This window comes from Misgurnus anguillicaudatus, chromosome 20, assembly GCF_027580225.2.
Source record: "Misgurnus anguillicaudatus chromosome 20, ASM2758022v2, whole genome shotgun sequence".
In the NCBI taxonomy this organism is placed as follows: domain Eukaryota; kingdom Metazoa; phylum Chordata; class Actinopteri; order Cypriniformes; family Cobitidae; genus Misgurnus; species Misgurnus anguillicaudatus.
Genome location: NC_073356.2, coordinates 9233674 through 9255368, shown reverse-complemented (window position 1 = coordinate 9255368; position 21695 = coordinate 9233674). Strand labels below are relative to the sequence as shown.

General features: G+C 38.5%; 2 protein-coding genes and 1 pseudogene across 3 annotated transcripts in view; all 3 read right to left on the bottom strand.

The window, feature by feature from the left end:
• The window catches only part of LOC129455158 (uncharacterized), a 181095-nt gene that overhangs the window by 107957 nt on the left and 51443 nt on the right, over positions 1–21695 (bottom strand). The gene's annotated exons all lie outside the window — the stretch shown is intronic.
• Positions 926–9121, bottom strand: LOC129454482 (uncharacterized). Of its 2 annotated transcripts, XM_073858069.1 has the most exons (4): positions 8844–9121; positions 8294–8741; positions 4569–4625; positions 926–2572 (listed from the first exon to the last, which is right to left on the bottom strand). In XM_073858069.1, the coding sequence occupies exons 1-4, from the start codon at positions 8997–8999 to the stop codon at positions 1302–1304; spliced, it is 1932 nt and encodes a 643-aa protein (XP_073714170.1). In that variant the 5' UTR covers positions 9000–9121; the 3' UTR covers positions 926–1301. The 2 variants fall into 2 exon arrangements, with proteins under 2 accessions (XP_073714170.1, XP_073714171.1); XM_073858070.1 differs by lacking the exon at positions 4569–4625.
• LOC141351429 (uncharacterized) lies at positions 16136–17603 on the bottom strand (annotated as a pseudogene).

Genomic DNA, 21695 nt, shown 5'->3' with positions numbered 1-21695 from the left:
TTATCCAAAGGCAAATGGCAAAGCAGAAAAAGGGGTACAAATTGTAAAAAGACTTTTGAAAAAAGCTGCAGCAAGCAGTTCTGATGCAAATCTGTCTCTCGAGTTACCGTTCTTCTCCACTCAGTTGTGGATTATCTCCTGGTGAGTTTTTGATGAACCGAAAACTGCGTGACACACTGCCAAAGATATCATTGAAAACAGAAAACAACAGTCTATCATTGAAAGAGATGCAACATTTTAAAGAGAAGCAGAAAGAATATTATGACAAGGGAGCTCGACATCTGAAATCTCTTTCTGAACGAGATACAGTTAGAATTGAGGAGCCTACTGGATGGAGAAAGAAAGCTACAGTCCTAAAAGAGGTAAATCCAAGATCATATCTGGTTCAAACAGAAGATGGACAGACATTGCGGAGAAATCGACAGAGCTTGCTTAAGACTCCAGAGAAATGTCCTCTTGTTGATGAGCCAACCCTGTCTGCAGAACTGCAGTCTTGTGAAATGCCTCTTATTGATCTGCAATGTCATGAAATGCTATCTCCGGGTATGTTAAATTCTGCTGAACAAATTCCTGAACTCAAGTTATCTGTACCAAAGACTGACATGCCTCTATTACGGAAAACTAATCGAATTCGAAAAGTTCCTGTTCGAATGGACTTATGATAATGAACTGATTGTAGATTTTATACATATATTGATGAATTGATTGCCGATTTTTTTACAGGCTGATGTGAATTATTAGTAATTGTGAATCTAATGTGTTGATAAAAAAAGGAAGATGTAATAAGTATCTATTGTGATGAGTACTGATTAATGCCTGCAGGTGGCAGTAATGTGATATAAGATGACGTGCATTCCCAAGAGGGAGGTTGTTGTAATGGAGACATGCATTGTGTGCTGGACTAAATAAAGACGCCAGTACCATATATTCTCATTATCTTTATTTGTTATCTCTGGAACAATAAAACTGATATGTGTTGGGTCCCCGCTACGACAGCAGTAACAATCATAGTTATTTACAGAACAAGCGGGAGCCCAATGTCCCTTTAGCTTTTCCTATCTCTGTCCTGACATGTGATAGAATTGCTGTGTGGCTGGAGAGTGCCGCCTTCTTTCTATCTAATCTATTGCCTATTTGACGTCATTCTGAGATTGACACAGGGCCAAAACCAGCTACTGTTAAGTTAGCACTTCTGAACATCCGTTCACTAAAGAACAAATCAATGTGAAGTAATTCATAGAAATGCATTGTTTTTGTTCTAGCATATTCTCAAGGCGAACATTCAGGTGGAATATACGCAGTCAATGTGTAAAGAGTTTAAGGCACTGTGATGATTTCAATGTAGTTTGTTCTTCAGTGTGTTTCTTCTGATGATACTGAAGACCTCCAGAATGAGTGAATCTCTCTCCACAGATCAAGCAGACGTAAGGTTTCTCTCCTGTGTGAACTCTCTCATGGGTTTTTAAGTTACTTGACTGATTAAATGTCTTGTCACAATGAGAGCATTTGAAAGGTCTTTCACCTGTATGAATTCTCTGGTGCATTACAAAATTGTCACGCCGCCCAAAACTCCTCCCACAGACACTACAGTTATAAGGTTTCTCTCCAGTGTGAATTCTCTCATGGACTTTTAATTTACTTAACTGATTAAACGTCTTCTCACACTGAGAGCATTTGAAAGGTCTTTCAACTGTATGACTTCTATGATGCCTTACTAAACTATTATGCCGCCCATAACTCTTCCCACAAACACTACAGCGATGAGGTTTCTCTCCAGTGTGAACTTTCTGATGAACTCTGACATTAGATAGATGAGTGAATCTCTTTCCACATTCAGAGCAGGCGTAAGGTTTCTCTCCAGTGTGAATTCTCTCATGGATTTTTAAGGTACTTGACTGAGTAAACGTCTTTTCACACTGAGAGCATTTGTAAGGTTTTTCAGTGTGAATCCTCTCGTGGCATGTAAGATTAGATTTATGACAGAAATGTTTATCACAGAATGAACATTGATAAAGTTTCTCTTCGGAGTGATTTTTCTGGTGTGATTTTAATGAAGCTGAATGCCTAAAGGTTTTGTCACATTTACTGCACTGATACGGTCTCTCATTGGTGTGTATAAACACATGTCTCTTCAGATTGCTTTTATCTCTGAATCTCATCTCACAGTGAGGACACTCGTATGGTTTTTCTCCTGTGTGAATTCTCTGATGACCATCAAGACTTTGTTTGGTGCTGAAGTAAGAGCCACATTCAGTGCAGGAGAAAGACTTTTCACCACTGTGTGTCCTCATGTGAACTTTCAGATGAGATAAGAAGACAAAATTCTTCCCACACTGCTTACAGTGAAACTTCATCTTTTTCTTCTTCTCTCCATGCTCTTTTGAATGATGAAGTTTCTTCTCTTGTAAGGTAGTAAAGCTGAGTTTCTGTCCTGTGTGTTTTCTCTCATGTCTCTCTAAATGTCTCTGTGAGCTGAATGTCTTTCCACAGGTGATACAGGAAAGAGTTTGTGCTGTCAGTCGATCTTCTGATGTTGAGGACATTTCTCCATCACATGGTTCACTCTTCACATCTGAAAGAAACATGATACAATTTAATTCTCATTACTTTTATTAACACAAAGCAGCATAAATTTAGATTCTGTATCTTTATATATACAGAGACAAAAGACAGCTCTCAGTGCTGTTATTATAGCTGGGTCATTGCACATTAGAAAAAATAACATTTTGGAAACGACTCCATCTAATTTTTTTATCATTTTGTTAATATCTTATTAGAAGAATAAAGACAAACATAAACATAGTGATCAAAGACAAAATATTAAATGCAATGCAGTGAGTAATTCACTAGCTGTGTCTCATTTCATTTAATTTCGAAGGTTGGATCCTCATGAGGACTCATTCTCTGAGTCTGAAAGATGTGGTCTACAGAGAGTCCTTAACCAGAATTAAACGAGACGTCTTTCAGAGGACACACGGGCAGGAAATGAAACAGGAAGTATCACGTTGCTATGCCAACATGTTCACAGCAGTATTGTTGAGCTGTAAATTAATAAGTAAATAATTTTTATATAAATTTGGAAAGAAATTTCACACGAAAATGTGTTTGCTTGTTTTATTTGGGCTAATGCTTGAGGAGTTGAGGCGAATGCACAACAGATATCTGTTACAGAGGAAAATGAGGAGGATATTAAGAAGAACCAAATTTATCAGTTTTTAATCGGAGATTTAAGGCGATAATTATTATAATTTACATTTATTTATTTATTTTTCAAATAAACGGTTGTTGACATCAACACAAAGAATTGTGGGCTATCTGCAGCAGCAAAGGATATACCTCATGTATCCTCCGAATTCCTGTGAAAAAAAAGAGCGCATTCGAAGGTCGCCTTCAGAGTCCCCTACTTACATTACTGAAATGAGACGGCCTCAATGACATATGCAACCTTAGAATGCGACCTCTAAAGGGCACAACCTGTGAAACGAGACACAGACACTATTTTGTGGAAGGGTAGTTTGTATTTTGCAGATGAACCATTTTTATTTGTACAAAGACTTTCTCAATCCTTGTAGCATTGAATGGCTTGCAAGGGGGAAAATTATGTCACCCATACATCCGTTGGCCCACATGGCGGAAACCAGCGGCATGGTGAAGGATTTAAGCGTGTTCGGTCATTTCCGGCGCTTGCAGATGACGTTTTGCCGTTACGTAATTTAGGCAGATTTATCTGACTCCAAAGATAAAGATTTCGTTTATATTATAATACAAATCGTATTGAGTATGGGCATTGGGCCTTATAATTAATATTATGGTCAATGGTCATAAGCAAATCAGTGTTGGTCGTTGCCAGAGGTTGGACTATACGCTTAATCTGCCGCTCTCTGCGTGCTCAACTTTAAACATCATTTATTTAGCCCCCTTAGAGGTGACACTTAATTATTACAATAATTATTTCCAACCAAAGGTAATGAATAGAATAATATTGAAATAATCAGAGGTTGATCCTATTTGTTGTAAAACTCAGGGATGTCCTTAATTTGCATACAGTGGGTGACTGGTTTATGTCTATGATGGGAGGTATCTATCAACATTGAGTGAAGTTTGCTTAAACTTTTAACATTGAATTCTGTTGTCATATGAGTGAGACGATTGTAACCACTTGCATTGAGTGAAAACAAATAAGATCAGTTTCAAATTATTTTTGCATGTATAATGTAGCATTTCATATACAGTTTGCTTTGAGAGAATGAGAATACAGATGTAGGACACCCTAAGGGGCTGGACACACCAAAACTTTTAAACGCGGCTGAAAACGCCTTGAGGATGCTGAGTGCCAGCTTTCTTCAGCTGAGCGCTTTGGTAGCTGTGATACTTCAGCTGTGAGCCTTGTTGTTGCTAGAGGTCAGAAGAGAATGGGCCGACTGATTCAAGCTGATAGAAGAGCATAATAACTACTCATTACAACCGAGGTATGCAGCAAAGCATTTGTGAAGGCACATTACGCACAACCTTGAGGTGGATGGGCTACAACAAATAGGAAAAAGAGGCTACAATTTGCACAAGCTCACCAAAATTGGACAGCTGAAGAGTGAAAAAATGTTGCCTGGTCTGATGAGTCTCGATTTCTGTTGAGACATTCAGATGGTAGAGTCAGAATTTGAAGTAAACAGAATGAGAACATGGATCTATCATGCCTTGTTACCACTGTGCAGGCTGGTGGTGATGGTGTAATGGTGTGGGGGATGTTTTGTTAGCACACTTTAGGCTCCTTAGTGCCAATTGGGCATCATTTAAATGCCACAGCCTACCTGAACATTGTTTCTGACTGTGTCCATCCCTTTATGACCACCATGTACTCATCCTCTGATGGCTACTTCCAGCAGGATAATGCGCCATTTCACAAAGCTTGAATCATTTCAAATTGGTTTCTTGAACATGACAATGAGTTCACTGTACTAAAATCGCCCCCACAGTCACCAGATCTCAACCCAATAGAGCATCTTTGGGATGTGGTGGAACAGGAGCTTTGTGCCCTGGATGTCCATCCCACAAATCTCCATCAACTGCAAGATGCTATCCTATCAATATGGGCCAACATTTTTAAAGAATGCTTTCAGCACCTTGTTGAATCCGTGCCACATAGATAGGGATGCACCGATCCGATATTCTGGATCGGTATCGGGGCCGATCCGGCCTTTTTTGCTGGATCGGATATCGGACTTACAGGATCGATCCAATTCCGATACTGCACGTTACCCATGGTTGTCACTGACAAGCGATTAAAACGACAAAGTATTATAAAAGCACCATAAACGTTTTTATGCACTAAAATCAAAGTCATCTTACACTCAATAGCTTCATGTGAAGGAACAAATGCACATTTAAAGATATTAATGTTCACAGAAACACTGTAACTTACTTGTAAACTGAGTTAATCCACTGATGAGAAGCGGATGGATGAAAACGCGTCATTCAACACACGCACACACACAATAATTGTAACGTTAGGCTTTATTAAAGATCTGATTTTATAAAGTCTCAGTAAGCTGTTGGATGGATGCAATTCACTATGTGCTGAGTTAATTCACAGATGAAGCGGACGGATGAAATGCGTCATTCAACACACGAACACTCAATAACTGTAGGCGGTTTAAAAGATCTTATTTTATAAAGTCTCAGTAAGCTGTTGGATGGATGCAATTCAGTATGTGCTGAGCACACGATGCATGAAATCTCTTTGTGTTTTAAAGCAACACTATGTAGTTTTTTTTACCTTTAAATAATGTCTCTAAATTATTTCAGTGATAGAACAACTTTTAACTGGACAAATTGTACTGTTGCTGCAACCTGAGCAGCATCCTAGCTGCTACAAGCACACTCTGAAAGTGGCGGTGGAGGGTAGGAAACACAGCCCCGCCCCTCCCCCTGCCTACAGAAGAGTGTCTGATACCAGGCACTGTTGCGCTTTTTAACCACATGGGGGAGCTGTAAGTAATTTTTACATGGAAACTACATTGTGTTGCTTTAATAGTTATGAACGTAACTTTCCATTGCGGAGCGAGGATTCCCATGTGAGTGTGAGGACGCTTATAGAGCATCAATGCTGCACCCAGGAAGCACAGTATTGCGCAGAATTAGGGCTGGGCGATTCGTCCCCATAAAAAAATCTGAGATTTTTTTATAAAAAACTCGATTTACGATTCGAATCGATTTTTCGCCGCCCCCATTTAAAACAAAATAATTGCAAACTGTATATATTTTTAAAATATATATTTATTATATTTAATTAAAATGCATCAACAAAAAATTGGAGGAAGGGTTAGGAAGGAAGATTTGGCAAATGCAAAATGTATATCAGTGTTTCCCACAGATCTGAAATTTACTTGTGGTGGTAGCTGGTGAAAAGGGCAATCATTATAATTCACCGACAAAAAATGGTCTACTATACATGTACTATACACTACTATACACAATACTTTGAATTATTGAACATTAATATTAATTTTGCATTATATTTCATTAATCTAACCACCCCAAACTTTCTTTGCCATAAATAAAGCTGACACGGTTTGTCAAAGCACCACAAAACACTTAATGTTTTTGCACTGATATATGAAGCAATTTGATGACTCCTTTTATCAAACTCAATTTAATTCAATACTATGTACAGTATATTAATAGACAGTGCAGGTTTATAGATTATACATGTGACTGATGTTATAATGGTAATAATTTCTATTAGATAGGCACTTTTACTATTAATAGTAAGATTATAATAAAATGGGATAAAGAAAATGCAGCGCGTGGTCGCAACAAGAGCCAGTTGTTATCACCATAGAAACCGGAGGCACGCTGAAACTGAACTCTAGCTTTCGCGCGGTAGCGCTCACGGACGTTCTGCGATCGACTCTGGTTTTAAACACAATACTAATCATACTTGGGACCCAAAGTAATAAACTAGGACCGACCCGGACCAGGCTGACCATTTCAAATATAAACCCGGAACCATACGGGTGCTCTCAGTGAGGAAAGACCTCTAATGGTAAAACTCTGCTCAAGTTCAGAAACATGAAATGATAGAATGTGACACTGTGAGCTTGCTTCGTGTCGCACTCAATTCATTGAGAAACAAAGAGCACGTGAACGGACACTCAACGGGAAAGACACAACGTGCTTGCACGCAAAATGAAGCCAACTTGGATGCTATAAACACATATGCACATAAGCATATGCAACCATTTGCATTTTGGTCGCAGTGTAGTTCCCTGGCTGCTCAGTTACCTCAGTATGTGCTGCAGTTGATCCAGTTTGCCACGCTGGATGATGAGTTTATGATGCGCTGGATGATGAGTTTATGACGCGTGCATCTTCACGGGCTCTCTCAACAAAACACGGGTCATCCAGTCAAGTTCAGAAAATTCGGAAATTCGTAAAGTGATTTTTTTTTCCTGGGCGGGTCGCAATTTATCTGGGCGGAATGCCCAGCAGAGCCTATGGGAAACACTGTATTTACTGCGCTATACTGCAGAGGGGGAGAAAAAAATCTTAAAAAAATCGATTTTTTGAAAATATGAATCGATTTGACCTACCAACTCGATTTTAAAATCAAATCGATTTTTTTCTCAGCCCTACGCAGAATGCGCACTCAATATGATTTAGGCGCATCAACTCTGCACCCGAAATGTGCATAAAAGGTCCGGTTAAGTGCATAATTCCCAAAGTAACCATCTGCACACTAAAGCTTTTTTACTGTGACTTTTTGCGCAATTAAGGAAAATATATTTAGCATTCTTATTTGATCAAACGTGCCTATTTTATTTTCTCCTAAACACTGCCATGGTTAATAATTACTAATGTTCTTGTAACTTGTAAATCATTTTTAATTATTGCTTTTTACTTTAATATTATAATTATATATTATATAATTATATTATGCTAGATTTAGCAGAAAGCACTATACACATTTATATATAGTGTGCGTGTGTCTGTGTGTGTGTGTGTGTGTCTGGGTGTAATTTAAATTGCTCAAGAAAAATACAGTAGTATCGGATCAGCAGGTATCGGAATCGGCCGATACTCAGAATTCAGGTATCGGAATCGGATCGGAGATGGAAAAAGTGGTATCGGTGCATCCCTACCCCAGAGTGTTAAACGGATGAGTTACAAAAAAATTAACCCCCCCTCACAGTTGTCATGAAGGGCAAAATTAAACAAATAAAAATGTCACTAAACTTGTAATTGTAACAATGAGCACTCAAATGGTATAAATACAATAATAGTTAAGGAGACTTACCTGATGGATTTAAATCATCTGCACGATTGTCTTCATCTTTTTCAGTGTGATCTTCCTCTTCTGTGGGTTCTGTTTTAATTTTCATCATCAGGGTCGTGCAGTCGATCAGTTTGACTGAACACATCTTCAGTGTGGTCTGCAGGATCTGCTGCTGTTCTCCAGCGTTACAGACAGAATTCAGAGACTCTGTGGAGGTTTGATCAGTAGATTCCTCATCCTGTAAGCCCTGATTACTGTCACACACAGTGTCCTGAGCGTCTGTGGGCTTTGACTCAGTATAAGAGAGTAAAGTGAGACTGAGCTCTGAGTCCTGTGTGTGTCTGGATTTCTCTTTAGAGAGTTTAGAGTCCAGCAGTGGCTGTGGTGTGCGGCTCTGATCTCTGCTCATCCACACTGAATCCAGACATCCATCAGTCACATACACTGAAGAGTCACAACAATCCACATCCTGACAACACAAAACACACACACTCAGTGTAAGATTATAAATGATTTGATGTTGTCAAACAGACAGAGTGATTCATGTAAAGGATGTTTAAGCTGTACAAACCTCTCTCTTCACTCCTTCATCTCCTCTCAGTTTTGTCTCCAGTAACGCCACCTCTTTCTTCAGCTGAGAGATTTCTGTGATGAAATCATCAATATCCAGCATGGACAGATCAGTTCCTACTGATTTACAGCACATATCATCTCTCATCATTAACATCTTCAAACTAAAATAAACAGAGACACTCTGTTTACACTCAATAAAACACTAAAAAAGAGAGAAAACACTGATAAACAAACACATCACACGTGAGCTCTTTCTCTCTCTCCCTCGTTCGTTCTTTCTTTCTTTCTTTCTTTAGTGAGTTTATCGGCGGACTAAAGAGCTGCAGAGCGCCTCCTGCTGTACTGGAGAGAGAAAAATCATGACAATAGAAAAGCAATATTAAAGAATGGCAATATCAGTGGGATTTATAATTAAAAGGAAGACACCGAGTGAGGAAAAAAGCTTGAAGGAGCATGAAAGAAACTATGTCAAGAATATGACACAGTCAATTATATAGCACAGGTCTATCTATCTATCTATCTATCTATCTATGTAAAACACATTTCCATATAATAAGGATTAAATCCATTAAAAATCTCTATGATAATAAAAATTTTCATTACTGGAATAATTGTGTATTGAAATATTCTATGAATGTATTATAACAGGTTATTTTTTATAAAATACATCATCACAAATTTATTATATAAAGTTTAAACAATGACTTTAACACAATATAAAATTTAAAACAGATATTTATTGAAAACTTAATAAACATTTAATTCATCTTAGGTGTTAAATTTGACAAAACTTTAAGACGTTTTATGATTAAAAGTTTAAATGTCTAACAAAAGTATAAAGGGATGCAAACATTCATTATTATATTATTGTCCATGTGAAGAGACAATAATTATTAAATAAACTGTTTTTAATATATTAGGCATAAGATTAAGAATGATGTGAGCATATTATTAAGAAGTAAATAACCTGGTTACTTGATGTTCGTGATGTTAGGACATTTATTTTTAATTAATAGTATTTTAATTTTTTTTTACAGTTTTAACAGTTTTAAAATTTTTGGTGGAAAAACTAAATATCTGCAAAATAATTACTTTAGTTACTCTAATTGCAATGTTGAATGGGAAAATATTTGGAATTAGGGCTATCAATCGATTAAAATATTTAATCTAGATTAATCACATAACTGTCATGTGTTAACTTGTGATTAATCACAGCTTCATCACACATTTTTATCTGTTCTATAACTAAATTTAACTTTTCAAGTTTTTAAAACTCTAATCAATATGGTCAGCATAGACAAATATGGATGCTTTATGCAAATATGTGTTTATTATGAGAAAGTTAGGAAAAGAAATTCAGTTTAAGGTTTTTTTAAGGTTTAAAAACAAAATCAGAGCATCCATACCTTAAAATTACTGGTAAAAATAGATTTGGCATACACAAAATAAAAAAACTATATTAATATATGATAATTAAAAATATTAAAGTTAAAGTAACATAAAAATATATGTTGATTTTACAAAAAGGCTGTATGTAATTGAATTAAAAATAAATGGAATAATAAAATGAAAGAGGCTTTTCAATTAAATAAAAAAAACAGAGATTTTGAATGTATATGGGTGTTTTTATGAAATCTGAGCAAACACGGCCCAATCAATGAGAAAAACAAGTTTAACATTTCTGTCAAACATATCTTGGATAAATCAGGGAAAGAGTTGAGACAATAAAAATAAACACTGAACTTTTGTGACCTAAGAGGACGAGGAGGCAATCCCGCCCTCATGTGCTTCCCAGGTCAACCCTCCCGCGGCCTTACCTCAGTCCGTTTTCCTTGACGTGTCTGAGCGTGCGGCCACACGGCTCAAATTGGGCACAGAGCGCCAACGACCAGGAGAGGGACATTTATGATGGGAAAGTGCTGGGACCCCCCCCCCCCCTGAAGAAATAACTCTTTCCTGTTCATTCTTCGTGCGCCAAGCACACAAGGCATTATTGGAACGACCCGCTAGACTTTAAACAAGGTATCGCAGGGCTCGAGTTCAAGGACATGGTGGCTCTCGGCTTGGGCGACACACCCGCGATGGAGCCGTCGATCGCCAGACACCTCAACCCGTCCAGGGTGGGCTGCTTGCCCCCCAAAGCCGGTCTTGCCTAGCTAGATGGACTTCTTTTCTCCCTCGGTTCTACAGGCCTCATATAAGTCCTCGACTTTGGCGGTAAGGGCTCTTAATGTTTCCTCGCTCCTTTCCGCCTACCAGGCAGAGAATTTGGATGACTTGGGGGCTCAGCTGGTGATCTGGACAAGGGGGCCCCCTCGCCGACTTTGTGAAACCTGGTTTTACGCAATGCTCGACAGGCCGTCGAGGTTTGCGGGCCTTCGATGGCGCTTTCTGTGGCGGGGGAGCGTGCGCTTTGACTCAACCTGTCGGGCCTTCTAACCCTCCTAACCCGACCCCCAAGATCCCGAAACGTAATAAGCATGTCACCTCTTGTTTGTCCACTAGATGGTGCCATTGCATCATAAATGAGTCAACCGGACGCCCCCGAGTTGAGCTCCGCGTCCCCTCTCGCAAGTCACGAGCCAGCCTGGCAGACTGTAGCAGCGCCCGATTGGGTCATGCACAATCACAACAATCACGCAGGGCTACAGACTACAATTTGTCAGAAAACCCCCGCTTTTCAATGGTACTCTCTTCTCTCACACAGAGGAGAATTCCGCTCACATTCTGACAGAGGAAATCTCCTCTCTCCTAATAAAGGGAGTGATTCAGGTGGTGCCCCCCGATCTGATAAATCAGGGGTTTTATTCACGTTATTTACTGGTTCCAAAGAAGGACGGCTCTCTTCGCCCCATCTTAGTCTTCCAAGTGTTGAACACAAACATAAGGAAATACAATTTCAGAATGTTAACCCATGGCTCTCTGGCCCGAGCCATAAAACAGAATGACTGGTTAACCTCAGTCGATCTGAAGGATGCACATAAGGATTTATCCGCCTCACAGGAAGTTTTTGCGTTTCTCGAATCAGAACATATGTTACGAATTCAAAGTTCTTCCTTTCGGTCTCTCTCTCAGCCCTAGGACATTCTCTTTGTGCGCGGAAGTGGCCCTTGCACCTCTAAGAATGTCAGGTCTACAGATTTTGACATACATGGACGATTGGCTCATCATAGCCGAGTCGAAAGAGAAAGTGCTGCGGGAAATCCACAATATGCTCTCTCATATCACGTCCCTTGGTTTGAGTGAATGTGAACAAAAGCAATTTTACACCCAGTCAGAGTGTGATTTTTCTGGGGTTGGAACTGAACTCGGTCTCCATGCGAGGGCGTCTTTCTCAGGAGCGCGTCTGCGCTTTAATGAATTGTGTGTCACAGTTCAGAGGGGTGTGGGGGGGGGTGGAGTATTGTTCATGCCTCAGATTACAGGGTCTTATGGCCTCAGCTATTCAGGTTTTGTCCCTTTTTTGTACTGGCTGTCATACCTCACTGCGAGTGTGCTGTGCAATCGGGGAGCTGTCCATGTCTGTCCCATAGGTGGATCTCGAACACAAGATGATGAAAGAGAACAATAGGTTACTTTCACAACCCCGGTTCTCTGAAACATCCAGTGGCGAGATCCACCAGCTTTGCCCCATTTACTGAGGAGCAGCAGCGCGGATTGGCCTTATATGGCATCAGGTAAGAAGGTGTGGTCCTACCTAGCATTGGCTGCCCACTTCTGTCTGTCTAGCCAGACTTTGTGCAATTGGATGCTTCTGTAGAGGTCAGGTAAGGATGCCCTTCCCGTAGGTGGATCTCTCCACTTGATGTTTCAGAGAACCGGGGTTATGAAAGTAACCTATTGCTTTGTCCATGTGCGCATGTCTCCGCGTGTGAAAGATAAACGTCAGACGCGGAAGCGCAAAGTAATGCATAAAAATAAATTTTTCGGGGAAAGCCCATAAACGGCTTAAGCAAGTTTTTTGCTCATTACCCCGCTTTCACGTGGCATGTAAACAACTTATCCGGCTTTCTCGCGGTTTTGTCCATGTGCGCATGTCTCCAAGTGTAAATGATAAACGTCACACGCGTAAGTAAGCGCAAAGTAATGCATAAAATCTCCGCTCAACTGAAGCAGTTGGCAGAGAAATTGGGAAAATAGAAACTTGTGTTATATTAACAGATTCTGCAGACACGAGAGGAGATACAACAGTACAGCTTAAGACAGATATGCCATTGGCTTTTTGAACGACTATTATGTACTATAGGTTGTGACATCACTGCCTGCGAGAAACCTGACAAATCGTCAAGTCCCGTGTAAATGCAGTTGTCTGCATAGACGGTTTTTTGATTTGCATGTAAACGCATGAAAACAGTTTTTTATAATAAGCAGATTTTTAATAGATATCCGCTTATTCTGTGCATGTAAACATACTCAGTAATTCTCGCTAGCAATCAGCTAACGCATTACACTCCTGTTTGCTGCACTATTGTTGGACTGTGGAAGAGATATGTCAGTTGACCAATCACAGCATTAGTACGCTACTGTAAGGTGGGGTTAAGGTAGACTGAGGGGGTTTTCACACCTGCCTTGTTTAGTTTGATTGAATCGTACCAGAGTTCGATTGCTCAGTTGGTGCAGTTCGTTTGGGCAGGTGAGAATGCAGCAATCGAACTCTGGTGCGCACCAAAAACGGACCAAACAAGCGGACCGAGACCAGCTTGCAGAGGTGGTCTCGGTACGCTTTCAAACGAACTCTAGAGCGGTTCGTTTGTGGTGAGAACACGATCCGAGATCGAACCGACCTAACTGCAAAAGTACTGCGCATTTTGGACTAAACCAGCTGCCGTAGTCAACTGCGCAGTGCATTATCGGATGAGGAAGTGTTTGTTGACCGTTTCTATTAGCAATATTAGCACAATGACAAATCGCGGACATACCTGGAGTTGCGAGGAGGTGCGGGCGGAGCCTCGGAAATTTTTTATCTTCGCCGTTTGTAGTGCATTAAACCGTTGTTTTCAAGCCGCATCCGCGATTCATTCAGAAAATGAACAGTTTGTCTAGAGTGCTGTATACAAACTATAATAACCACGGATACATAATTACAGCGCGCAGCCGTCTGTCCATGGTGTCTGCTGTATTATCCTTCTTTTGTTTACTTCCGGGGGTTCCGTTGGAATTTCCCGCACGTTGATTCTGACCAATCGTGAAGCCGTTTAGGAAATACGTTCAAATACATGTGGCCAATGAGTGATGTTGATCTTATCACATGACAGAATTTTGGTTCGTTTCAATTGGTGCGGATCAGAGCAATCAGTGTGGTGTGAAATGGAACCAAATCTGCTAAAAAAGTTACAATGTATCATTTTTTGCTTTTGGTCCGGACCAAATGAACCGAATTACAGATGTGAAAACGCCCTGAATCTTTGAACGGCTTCGCACGAAAAAGTTTAGGGATCTCTGAGAAATTGGGCAATATAAAAAATATATATTTTGAGAATATTACAGTGTTTTTTGACCTTTCTTATTTATTAAGGTTACACAAGGTCAAAAACAACAAATATAGAATAGGCCTTTTTCGAGATGTCACTGAAAATTCTGACTGGGCAAGTAAAATGAACCATCAGATTTTTTTAAACAAAATTTTTTTTTATAATTTGTGCTTTCTTATTTTCTGAGCTGTCTGACTAAACCACATATACTGTTACAAGTTTGCAACTTTTCAGGTTATGGGATTGCCATGGAAAACAATGTTCCTGAATCATTATGTGCAACAAAGTGCCCTGTATTTTGTGCATAAAACTGTTAATATAAGAAAGCTTTCTTCCTCACTTTTTACAAGCGCGAATGCAGCCTACATCACACGATTAGCGAGTGAACAAAACCAATGAAGCAACATGGCGAAACTCAAGAAAAGTTAACAATGTGAGTCACAAAGATGGGACACATCTACCGTTTGTGCACCACAAATAGCTTTATTTTAAAGAATGTGTTTCTTGAAAACAAATCTTGATTAGAAATATATTTTAGCAGCACTTCAGGTCAATTTGTACACAAGCGACAAGACTTTGTCAGGGAGTGTATTACTGTTATTTAACTTCTTACACTCTGAGGCTATTTTGGGGATTTCCGCCTGGATTTGGCCTACCCAATTTCAAAAGCTTCCCATACCCACAAGCAGAGGTGCACATACAAAAGTTTGGTATCATTTTACAGGAAATCCTTTGAAATTAAATAAAACACTGTTAAAAGTGCTCAACATGGTTGTATGTGTTGTCAGTCCTATAAGTAGGCACTTTTTGATGTTTTTTTCCTAAAGTCTGTATTTAAAAGTGTATAACTCTGGCCCTGTTTGGTAACGAAACCTGCAGTTTTGTTTGATTCCAGCAATTGCCAGCTAACAGAGAAAAAATGAATTTTTTTCTCTATCATAATAAATGCAAAAGTTATTTTACTCCAACTGATGGGAGGAATAATACCCTTTTTGTATTTAATTTCCACCTAAAATATTTGAAGTGGTCCCATAACCACATACAGTGGAATAAATGCAAAATCTTTAAAAAAAAAACTTTGAAGTTACATAAAAGCTTCTGTTTGTGACAAATATTGTTATTTATGTTGTTTTTCATATGATGAAACACCAAATTGCAGACAGTTCTGGTTGTTAGCAGCAGCAGACAGTAAACAAATGAAAAGAATGATCTCTTTAGCATGTCGCATTCAAAAGTTATTCTTATTATACTGAAGTGTGTGAAAATACATTTTTCATATAAATATACATTTTTTGTTTTGCACATAAAATAAATAGCAAGGGATTATTCATGCACACAACCAAAGAAAATGCTGTGAATGGGCTAATTTTTTAGAGTAGGATCTAAGATAAAAGATGGTTTAGCATTTGTGGCTATCTGTGCTATCTGAGGCAGTTCACACTCAAGTTTCCCATATGTTTACATAAGACGATTTTTTTTTACATCATTATTCATTCGACGATTGTTGGATATGTGATGACAACAGAACAAAAATAACGATGTAGCCGTATTCCTGAGAGTGAGAGCTCTCATTTGATATAAGACTTATATCATGTTTGTCATACTTGAAAAATATGAAATATGTGAATATTAAATCATATAAAAAATTGTGTGGGGGGTGATATTGTAAATTAAGTGTAAATAACTTTCTTACAGTAAAACATATCTCAAAGTGATGCATATCTCTGTCTCCCGAGTGCCTCTCACATAAATTATTAGATGTTGAAGGCTTACATTTCTTTCCCGAAAACCACCAAAGGTTTATCAATGCCATTAAAGTATTATTTTGTTTTTGTTTGTTTGTTGATCACGAAGTACAAAGTAGATGAGGAAAACTAGGACTCGGTGTACTCAACCTGCCGCCATTGTTTGTTTACAATGCGTGGAATGGTGCGCTGTGATTTGTGGAGCGGATTTATTGCATTCTGTAAAAAAGGAGGAGTGTTGTTTATCGCGTTTCGGGGAAAAAGGGAGAAAAGATGACAGAATAACACGGCGGATATTGGATTTTGCTTAAAATTAAGAACTTACTTTTAAATATTGACCTGATATAATACTAATTTTGGCAGTAACTCTTTTTTTTAAATGGCGTTTATCGCGTTTTGGAACCAACCTCTTCATATATTATAATCTAGTATACTGCAAAACCTTATACAACCCTGCCTGTCACCTACATTTTCTCTTCAGCAAGTAATGCTGCTATTTATATTTATGATATATGTCCAGATAAATTGCAAAACTTTAAGGCACTAAGGCACAATGATGATTTCAATGTCCTTGTGTTTCTTCTGATGATACTGAAGACTTCCATGATGAGTGAATCTCTCTCCACAGATCAAGCAGACGTAAGGTTTCTCTCCGGTGTGAATTCTCTCATGGACTTTTAAATTACTTGACTGAGTAAACGTCTTTTCACACTGAGAGCATTTGTAAGGTTTGTCACCTGTATGAGTATTCTGGTGCATTACGAAACTCTAACGCCGCCCAAAACTCCTCCCACAGAGACTACAGTGATAAGGTTTCTCTCCGGTGTGAATTCTCTCATGGACTTTTAAATTACTTGACTGAGTAAACGTCTTTTCACACTGAGAGCATTTGTAAGGTTTTCCAGTGTGAATCCTCTTGTGGCATATAAGATTAGAGTTATGACAGAAACGTTTATCACAGTGTGAACATTGATAAAGTTTCTCTTCAGAATGATATTTCTGGTGTAGATTTAATGAAGCTGAATTCTTAAAGGCTTTGTCACATTTACTGCACTGATACGGTCTCTCATTGGTGTGTTTAAACACGTGTCTTTTCAGATTGCTTTTTTGTCTGAATTTCATCTCACAATGAGGACACTCGTATGGTTTTTCTCCCGTGTGAATTCTCTGATGACCATCAAGACTTTGTTTGGTGCTGAAGTAATAGCCACATTGAGTGCAGCAGAAAGGCTTTTCACCACTGTGTGTCCTCATGTGAACTTTCAGCTGAGATAAGAAGACAAAATTCATCCCACACTGCTCACAGTGAAACTTCTTCTTCTTCTCTCTGTGCTCTTTTGAATGATGAAGTTTCTTCTCTTGTAAGGTAGTAAAGCTGAGTTTCTGTTCTGTGTGTTTTCTCTCATGTGTGTCTAAATGTCTCTGTGAGCTGAATGTCTTTCCACAGGTGATGCAGGAAAGAGTTTGTGCTGTCAGTCGATCTTCTGATGTTGAGGACGTTTCTCCATCACATGGTTCACTCTTCACATCTGAAAGAAACATGATAGAGTTAAATTCTCATTACTCTTATTAACACAAAGCAGCATGAATTGAGATTCTGTATCTTTTTCTATATTCACACAGAGACAGAAGACAGATGTCAATGCTGTTATTAAAGCTGGGTCACTGCACATTAGAAAACAAATCTAATTTTGGAAACGACCACATCAAATTTTTTTATAACTTTGTTGATATCTTATTAGAAGAATTAAGACAAACATAACTATTGATCAAAGACAAAATATTAAATGCAATGGAGTGAGCGTTTAATAAAAATTCACTAGCTGTGTCTCATTTAAATTAATTTAGAAAGTTGTATCCTCACGAGGACTAGGGATGTCCCGATCCCACTTTTTCATTTCTGATCCGATTCCGATACCAGAATTCCGTATATCAGCCGATACCAATATCTGCCCGATACTTTTGTAATTAAATGTGTATAGCGCTTTCTGCTACATCTAGTATCATTTTAAGTGTTAAAATCAATCATTTAAAATGATTTACAAGTAGGGATGTGCAAAAATATCGATACAGCTAACTATCGTGATACTTTTTCCCACGATAGTGTGCCAGTATTTCAATCTCTACTGTCGATATTTTTTGGGGGGTAATAATTCCTCTGTGTGCGTCAAACGACCTCCTCCGCCGCTGTCTCAGAAGTTAGCAAGAGTGAAAATAAGCAGAAAATTTAAAAACACCTGCAGCTTTTGTGTGGACACACTTTGGCTTTAAAAATTTTTTTTTTAAAATCAGCTCTATTTTTTACATTTTTAATAAAAAATGTTTATTTTGGAAATTATGCGTTTGACCTGACTTTTTATGCACATTCCGGGTGCAGAATTGATGCACCTAAGTCATAACACGCTACGTTCATGCATTTCTGGGCGCAGAATTGATGCCCTTGAAGCATCCTCTCATGGGAATCCTCGCATCTCAATGGAAAGTTTATAACTGTTAAAACACAAAGAGAATAGATGCATCGTGTGCTCAGCACAAAGGGAATTGCATCCATCCAACGGCTTACTGAAACTTTATAAAATCAGATCTTTAAAATAGCCTACAGTTATCTTGTGTGTGCATGTGTAAATGACGTGTTTCATCCGTCTGCTTCACCAGTGGATTAACCCAGTTTGCGAGTAAGTTACAGTGTTTCTGTGAACTAAAATAAGTTTAAATGTGCATTGTTCCACATGAAGCAATTGAGTGTATTAAAAGACTTTGAATATAGTGCATAAAACATTTATGGTGCTTTTATAATACGTTGTCATTTTCCTTTTAATAGCTTGTCAGTAACAACCACGGCTATTGCACATATCGGAATTGGATCGGTCATGTTGTTGGTCCTCGATCCGATGTCCGATCCAGCCAAAAAGCCTGGATCGGCTTTTTTTAAATACATTTTTTTAATATAAATTTTGAAAAAAATTTCACACGAAATTGTGTTTGCTTGAGGAGTTGAGGCAAATGCACAACAGATATCTGTTACAGAGGAATATAATTATTATAACTTACATTTATTTTTCAAATAAACGGTTATTGACATCAACGCAAAGAATTGTGGGCTGTCTGCAACAGCAAAGGATACACCTCATGTATCCTCTGAATTCCTGTGAAAAAACAGCACTTTCAAAGTCGCCTTCAACTCCCCTACTTACATTTCTGAAATGAGACAATCTCAATGACGTATGCAACCTTAGAATGCGACCTGTGAAACAAGACACTATTTTGTGGAAGGGTAGTTTGTATTTTGCAGATGAACCATTTTTATTTGTACAAAGACTTTCACAATCCTTGTAGCTTTGAATGGCTTGTAAGTGGAAAAATTATTTCACCCATCCATCCGTTGGCCCAAATGGCGGAAACCAGCGGCATGGTGAAGGATTCGCGTTCAGTCTTTTCCGACACTTGCAGATGACTCCAAGGATAAAGATCTCATTTCTATTATAATAAAAATCAGATTGATTATTACTTTACAGAATTAGATGGATGTTTGTTTATTCCGATTAAGCTCTGGTATTACACTTGTTCATTCGGTTCTCATGGTCGCACTTGATTCTAGTATGGGCCTTATAATTAATATACTGGTCAACGGTCATAAGTGAATCAGTGTTGGTTGTTGCCAGAGGTTGGACTATACCCTTAAGCGGCCGCTCTATGCTTGCTCAACTTTAAAACTTACTTTATTTAGTCCCCTTAGAGGTGACACCATTTATTTTTATTGACTACTTTATTGTCTGGCACCTTATTGATCGTGAGTGCGGTGTAACTCTTCTTATTATTCTTCTTATTATTTGTTTATTGTACATTGAATAAGCAGTGTTGTAACAGTTGTGTTTTTGCCATTCATTTATTAGCTATTAGAAATACTTAAAGAGCCACACAGATCCAAAATCAAAACTAACCTTTATTGCAGTGTGTCATGTAGCTGTTCATCAATGTAAACAACGTGTAAAGTAGTTGAACCAAAAAGTGCACGATTAATAAAGTTATTGGCTTCTAAAGCAGGAAGTCGGCTCTGAATCGCTGAAACGAGTCGTTATAGGGAGTGAGTCTTCTTCCTGATATTTGCCTCGTCACACGAACGCATCCACGTCACATGAGATATAATCTCCGCCTACAGCCTTGCCCGCGGGAGAAACGAAAACTATGACCCGCCCACACCTAGTTAGTGTTTGTAAACGTCAGCTCACGCTGTGCTTTTAGTTTGTGTTGTTTTCACTACCAAAGGAGACTTTTTCAAGGAGGGATATACTAAACGTGTCTGGCTGTGAAGAATCAGTGGTTAAAATTAATTTTTAGACGTTTGGCAATGAAAGATGGTTCAGTACCCACTTTATTTGGAACAACATGCGTCTCCTAACCACAACCTGTAAGTATGATTATAGCTACATACTTGCTTAAATGAGTTTAAAATGTCTATCATCATTTTTATTGCTTGGATTAATGATGAATGATGTTGTTGTCAGAGAGTCACGTTAGCAAGCGGTTAACGCATGCTGCACTTTCAGTTTTGCTATGACCCGGTTATTTTACATAAATGATTAAATGAGTGTAAAATGTCTATAGTCATTTTTATTGCTTGGATTAATGATTAATGATATCGTTGTTTAAACTCTATATGTTGTCAGAGTCACGATAGCAAGCGGTTAACGTAACTCATGCGCACTAAGGGTTTTGCTATGACCCGGTTACTTTACATAAATGCTTAAATGAGTGTAAAATTGTTAGTTTCGATCATCGTTTGAATTGCTTGGATTAATGATGAATGATGTTGTGTGTTTAAACTGTTAATTTACTGTCAGAGAGTCACATTAGCAAACGGCTAACGAATGCTCACTTACGGTTTTGCTATGACCTGGTTAGTTTACATAAATGCTTAAATGAGTGTAAAATGTTAGTTTCAATCGTCGTTGTTATTGCCTTGATTAATGATGAATGATGTGTATTGATGTTGACAATGTCTTCTCAATAAATCATGTTAGCACGAGGTCAATACATGTTGCACTATTGTTGGTCTGTGCCACTGATCTGTGCGACGGATCTGTGATCTGTGCAAAGACACTCTGTCAGTTGACCAATCAGAGCAGAGTAGGCTACTGAAAGGTGGGGTTTAGGGCAGACTTGAGTCGTTGAACGGCTTCACACGAATCGTTTGGGGATCTTTGAGAAATGGGGTAATTTTAAATTTATATTTTGAGGAAATTACAGTGTTTTTTGACCTTGCATGCATTTAAACCTGTTGTCCGGGACTTATAAACAGTGATAGGATGCTTAAAATTATCATCTTAATGGCTCTTTAAAATCCCAGAGTTAGTACTTAAAGCTCCACTGTGTAGGATCTACTCCCATCTAGCGGTGAAATTCTATATGACAACCAACTGAATATTACTTTCTAGCCCCCCCCACCATTCGGAGCGCGTTTTAACTTGTACGGTGGCCGTGTCATGCCAAGGTTAACATGGCTTCCAGTACAAAGCAAAAGCAATGAAAAAAATTAACAATTTGCAATGTCCATTGCCTGTGATCCGTCATAGCACACAGATTTATGTTAAACATGGAAAAAGTCAGATTGTCATGATATGTCCGCTTTAAATC